The 6,496-nt window shown below is 48.3% G+C and overlaps 2 protein-coding genes across 2 annotated transcripts in view; one reads left to right on the top strand and one right to left on the bottom strand.

Annotated features, from left to right (window-relative positions):
- The window catches only part of tdrd15 (tudor domain containing 15), a 34,955-nt gene that overhangs the window by 19,876 nt on the left and 8,583 nt on the right, over window positions 1-6,496 (top strand). The window lies entirely within an intron of this gene.
- afdna (afadin, adherens junction formation factor a) overlaps window positions 4,057-6,496 on the bottom strand; it is a gene marked incomplete at its 5' end in the record, with an annotated part of 26,858 nt that continues 24,418 nt past the window's right edge. Inside the window, 2 exon segments of the mRNA XM_036210222.1 lie at window positions 4,057-4,808; window positions 5,646-5,730. Of these exon segments, the coding sequence (XP_036066115.1) occupies window positions 4,652-4,808; window positions 5,646-5,730 (242 nt within the window).

The raw sequence follows: 6,496 nt of genomic DNA on the forward strand, positions 1-6,496 counted from the left end.
TAGTGAGGTTTTGGTCTATTCCTCCATCAGATCTCCACTAGAGCAGTGATGTTTTGGTCCATTCCTCCATCAGATCTCCTCGAGAGCAAAGATGTTTTGGTCCATTCCTCCATCAGATCTCCTCTAGAGAAGAGATGTTTTGGTCCATTCCTCCATGTAGATCTCCTCTAAAGCAGTGATGTTTTGGTCTATTCCTCATGCAGATCTTCTCTAGAGCAGTGATGTTTTGGTCCATTCCTCCATCAGATCTCCACTAGAGCAGTGATGTTTTGGTCCATTCCTCCATCAGATCTCCTCTAGAGCAGTGATGTTTCGGTCCATTCCTCCATCAGATCTCCTCTAGAGCAGTGATGTTTTGGTCTATTCCTCCATTAGATCACCTCTAGAGCAGAGATTTTTTGGTCCATTCCGCCATCAGATCTCCTCTAGAGCAGTGATGTTTTGGTCCATTCCTCCATCAGATCTCCTCTAGAGCAGAGATGTGTTGGTCCATTCCTCCATCAGATCTCCTCTAGAGCAGTGATGTTTTGGGGTAGAGACCTGGCAACTCCAGGACCTTGAAATGCTTTTTCTGAAGCCACTCCTTGGTTACCTGGCAGTGTGTTTGGGATGTAAACTTTAACCTGCCACAACATTTACTGCTATTATCTCTGTGTTTTGAATCTTAACAGTTTGCCAGATGTATTTGATGCTATCATCCAAGTTTAAAAATGTTTTTGTATCAGTTAAAGATGCTAGCTGGAGCCTTTTTCTCAAAGTACAATGAAATCGTCTATTTGAAGGTAAATTCTGAAGCAATTGAGATTTATTAACCATGTATGTAATCCAAAGATAATAATGGTGAATGGTGTTTTTATTAATATTATTATTATTATTATGTAGCACTTTGAGATTTTTTTAAATATTGAGTAGCGGCTGGGTGGCTCAGTGGGCTAGGTGAAGGGCTGACGCAGGATCCCTGGGTTCGATTCCAGGGTTGTCCACTGATCCCCACCCAGATTGGGTCCTTAGACCCTTGACGCTGCTGCCTAACTGGGTCCCTGTGCCCATCAAGTACAGGGTTGGGTCAGGAAGGGCATCCGGCGTAAAAACTCTGCCAAATCACTGATGCCAAACAGTGGGTGCTGTTACGCTGTGGAGACCCCGAAAGGGGTAAGCTGGAAGTGAAAGAAGATGTTTTTAATAAAGAAAGGACTTTACTAAACTTTATCAATCATTCATGCTATTAAACTTCATCAGTCTCCCTCCTTTCTGGTCTTGGGTGACGATCATTTACAAGCTGTTTTATGGATTTAAGCACAGAGGCAAAATAAAAACTGTTCATTTGACAGCAATGGATTACTTGTAGCAGTAGAAGGTGCAATTCTAGCACTATTTACGGATGAATCTTAATAGATAATATTTAAATATATCACAAGATCAATAATTTTCCAAGCTTTAACTCGAGCCATATTTAGTAAAAATCGGTTCAGAAATGAGGGAGCTAGCCTGATTGTTGTGTTTGATGTGTGCCTGTCCTCCATTGAAACAGCAGCGTTCTGCCATGACTCAGTGCATGACGATGGCGCCTGCATGTGCACGTCTCTGTCTAAAGCAGTGAACAAGCAAGGGCCGATCCAGTAATATATATCAATGTGAACATTACTGGGGCTGGGAATCTCAGGGTAACTCACGATATCGATGTATCTCAGTATGGCAAACATTGGAATAATCATATTACTTTGGTAATCTATGATATTGAAGTAAGGGATATTACCCGACGAAGTGTGCATTAAGAGAAATTAACGCACGACACGGAGACCTGAACCATCCGACGCTGTAGCCGGTCACTGTTGTGCTCAGGTGAAGCACCCCCCAGTGGACTGTTTTGGTATTATTTAGAAAAAACGATTCGGGGAAAGAAAAAGGACCGGTAATCGTTTGTAAGTTGAAATATCGCGATGGTTCACCATACCGATATTTTGTCCCAGCTCTAAACATTACAGGCCTGTCTCATCTTTTTAAGTGGGAGAACTTGCACGACTGGTGGCTGACTGAATACTTTTTTGCCCCACTATATGAAAAACTTGATGTGAGAATTCCAGCTGGAAACAAACCGCTTTTATTAATTTGTCCTCCATGATGGGTTTTCAAATGGACACTGTCCATTCATCACTACCAGATCAAGTCCCTGATTGGTTGAACTTTAAGCTGCCTTTTCATCATAGAGCCTAAACGGCTTGGAACCCAGAAGCTCAAAACACACATTTCCAGACTTCATTAGGAGTGGTTGCTGAGGGCCGTGTGAATGCAGCTTCAGACAGAATGCAGTAACAGAATCCAGGAAATCACATTTTTATTTATAATTTGTTTTTAATGGAGCAGAAAATAAAGATTTGTCTTCTAAAAACTAGCAAGAATTCTCTTTCAGCCCCGTTTCTTCATCTTCAAGAAGCTCATCTGTCCTACGGTCACTTGTTTGAACCGGTTATCTGCATAAGACTCCTGTCCACACCCTCTTCCCCATTACCAAGACCAAAGAGCTGTCGAAGGACACTAGGGACAAGATTGACCTGAACCAGACTGGGATGAACCAGTCTGTAACAAACTGCTGGAGGAATCATTAGAAAGTGGAAGATCACTGACCATCTCCCTCCACCTGGAGCTCCAAGGAAGATCTCACCTGGTGGAACCGGCCCAGAACCACACAGAGGAGCTGGACAAGGACCGGAGAGAGGACACGACAAAGGTGGTCCTGCTTAAACCAGAACATGTCCAGAACCGTCTGGATGATCCAGAAGAGGATTAGGAGAGGGTCATGTGATCAGATGAGATCAAAATGGACCTGTTTGGTATAAGCGCTCCTCGCTGTGTTTGGAGGGAGAAGAACGCTGAGTTACATCCCAAGAACACCATCAACACTGAAGCTTGGCGGTGGAAGCATCATGGTTTGTGTCTGTTTTCCATAAGGGATCAGGAGGACTGATCCGTATTAAGGAAAGGATGAACGGATTGACGCGCGAGAGATTTTGGACACAAACCTTCCATCAGTGGAGATGAAACCTGTCTGGATCTTCCTGGAGGAAATTATGCTAAACATGTCACCATGGCGACCGAGGAGTGGAGGCATGTGAAGGTTCTGGAGTGTTCTAGCCAGACTCTGGACCTCAACCCAAGAGAGACTCGCTGCACTGGAGATCTGCATGGAGAATGGACCGATCCTGCTGAAGACCTACAGGAGACCTTTGTCACAGACACCAGGGTTACGTGACATTTGACCTCTGTGATGGAAACCAGGCTTACATTTGACAGGATTGAAGTACATTTTTTTTTCCGGGCCAAATCTAATTTTTTTTTGCCTCACTTCAGAAATAAATTCTTTAAAAATCAAAGATTTTCTGGATTCTTTGTTCTCGTTGCGTCTCTCTGATGAACGTCACAGACCAAACTCAGACTTCTGACAACTTCAAGAATATGATGAATATTTTTTGTGCCAGTTCATTATTAAAGAATCATTCTTTTGACATTAAAATCAAAAACCTAAGAGTTAAAGACATTCATATATTGCAATAGTTTCAATTAAAAATGACTTTGTTAGCAGCTGTAGTTGAAGAATAAGTTCTATAAAATCTAGAAGAAATGAAATTTGAAGTTGAGGACAGATGGTACCGGATCAGAACTTTGTTTGGCAGTGACTCCTGGTTTTGGAGGAATCCGTCTGCATGGAGGACAAGACGCCGCGGCCGTTTTACGACCGCCATTTAATGCATCGTCACTGTTGTTGCCATGACAGCAGCTTTTAGGGTCACTGTCATGCAGGCTCCTCCCCCTGTGGTAAAACCAGGCTGTTTGCTCTCAACATTTGAGCTTCAGGCAAAAATCTGAAGAAAGGGGCGGGGCTAAACTTAAAACAAAATCTGTTTCATGTGAGCTTACAGGTTTACCCCCCCACCCCCAATGAGCCTGAAGAGGTTGTGTCTGCAGGTCTGCTGTTCCTCCGTTCACCTCCTGGTGGTGCTGTTGAGACCCCCTCCAGTGTGCAGATGCTGGCGGTTCATGGAAACTCAGAGTCAGAGATGGAAGTGTTGAAAAATCTGTATTTATTAATGATTTACAAAAGGCTAAACATCTGATTGGTTGGTTGGAAACCTACAAAGGAAATGTGTCTGATCAGCTGATGTTGCTGCTGAGCTACATCCAAATAAATATCTGTAAAAGCAAACGAGGAGGAGCGAGGCGTTCAGCACACAGACGGCGTGGGGGGTCCTCCTGCAGTATTTACAGTCTACCGTTGTGCATCCTTTCAGTTCAGTAAAACTTCATAAAACTGCAGCCGTGGATGAAACGCTGGATGAAACAAAGGAACCCGGGTCAGGACGGACCCGGTCCTGCAGCAGAACAGAACCGAACGTATGAAAGAAAAAAGGATAAAAATGTTCATATTTAAAAAATTAAAACTGAAATACTCTGATCCTTCACCCCAAACAAAAATAGTCCCGCCTTTCTGAACTACATACAATTCAAACTGTACAGTGCTTTATCGATCTACGACTGTGAGCGACGGCGAGGAAGGGGCCGACGGCGAGGGAGGGGCCGACAGCTGCGCTGCTGAGGCAGACGCTCCAGTTCGGGAGAGAAGACGGCGGGGCGTCTCCATGGCGACGCCTCCGCTCTACTGCTTGGTGTTGAGCTCGTTCTCCAGCTCCATGAGTTTGCGAGACGCCTTGACCTTGTTGGAAACCTCCTTCCCCTGGGAGAAGAGACGCTGGCGCTCCTTGAAGGTGAGGCTCTCAGGAGCGCCGCTGGGGATGGAGTTCTCCTGCTCCTGACTGCAGACACAACAGACGGCTCTGAGGAACGTCGCATCAGCCGAGACTCACGTTCTAGGAGGAGGACTTGATCCTTTTCTGAGAGACTCTAGAAAACCTGCAGCCGCTGGAGGAACCGGCTGCAGGAGGAACCAGATGCAGGAGGAACCAGATGCAGGAGGAACGGGCCGCAAGAGGAACCAGCTGTGGCCGCAGGAGGAACCAGATGCAGGAGGAACCGGCCGCAGCCGCAGGAGGAACCAGCCGCAGGAGGAACCAGCTGCGGCCGCAGGAGGAACCAGATGCAAGAGGAACCAGATGCAGGAGGAACCGGCCGCAGCCGCAGGAGGAACCAGCCGCAGGAGGAACCAGCCGCAGGAGGAACCAGCCGCAAGAGGAACCAGCTGCGGCCGCCGGAGGAACCAGCCGCAGGAGGAACCAGATGCAAGAGGAACCAGATGCAAGAGGAACCAGATGCAAGAGGAACCAGATGCAGGAGGAACCAGATGCAGGAGGAACCGGCCGCAAGAGGAACCAGCTGCGGCCGCAGGAGGAACCAGATGCAAGAGGAACCAGATGCAGGAGGAACCAGATGCAGCCGCAGGAGGAACCAGCTGCAGGAGGAACCAGCTGCAGCCGCAGGAGGAACCAGCTGCAGCCGCAGGAGGAACCAGCTGCAGGAGGAACCAGCTGCAGGAGGAACCAGATGCAGGAGGAACCAGGCGTGGCATGGAGGCGTCAACTTTGCCCCCACGGGTCCGAAAAAATAATCTTGTCGTGGTCTAGCCCCGCTCCCATGCAGAATTAGGACGTTTAGGTTCTAAAGCTGGGTTCCGTTTGGACCACATCCCGACTCACCTCTTGGTCCATCGGTCCCTCGGATCCTTGTAGACTTCTCCGGTTCCTACAACATCTGCCGAGTTTCCAGTGTGAGGACCGAATCCTGTTCAGGAACCACAAGAACATCCGTCAGTTTTGCTTTTAGGAACCACGGCGACCCGCGGAGCGGCTGGGTTCAGACCCTGCAGGACTTTCAGTTGTAGAACCCGGCAGCTCCCCGGGTCCACAGTTCATGATCACAGAGCAGCCAGAGCAGAAGGTCCTGCAGAGGAGAAGCGTTAGTCTGGAACAGAGCAGCTAGGAGGAGCAAAGTTTGGGTCGGAGGAGGAGGTCCTTCACCAGAACCAGAGGACCTCCACCTTCAACTCCACAGACCGATGTGGTCCAGTCCCTGTCTGCACCTCAGAACCAGAAGGTCCAGTGGTTCTGCAGAACCCAGCAGCAGCAAGACGCTCGCTGTGGAGGACCGGTTTAGGTCCAGATATTCTTCTAATGGATCTCTGAGGTCTTCTACTGATGGGGGCTCTGACCCCCGCTGTGGACCGGCTGCTGGTGCTGCTGGGGCGTCTGCGCAGACGGGTGCAGACAGAGACCGACCCGTGCAGCTGGAAGCTTCTGCAGGAACATGAGGTTCAGACCAGAAACCTTCTGCCTGTACCGAGTCAGAGCTTCCAGAACCAAACTAGGAAAACCCCCTCAGAGCGAGGGGGGGTCTCTCGGCTGCAGGAAGTTTTAGTAGGAGGAGCTACGAAGCAGAAGGAGGAGCTGAGATGGAGAACAGACGCAGAGCATCAGGCAGCAAAAAGCAAAAGACAAGGAGGCTGCAGAGCTGCTCCCAGGAGACATGCAGGCTCATGCCTGGGGGGTGA

This window comes from Oryzias melastigma, linkage group LG23, assembly GCF_002922805.2.
Source record: "Oryzias melastigma strain HK-1 linkage group LG23, ASM292280v2, whole genome shotgun sequence".
In the NCBI taxonomy this organism is placed as follows: domain Eukaryota; kingdom Metazoa; phylum Chordata; class Actinopteri; order Beloniformes; family Adrianichthyidae; genus Oryzias; species Oryzias melastigma.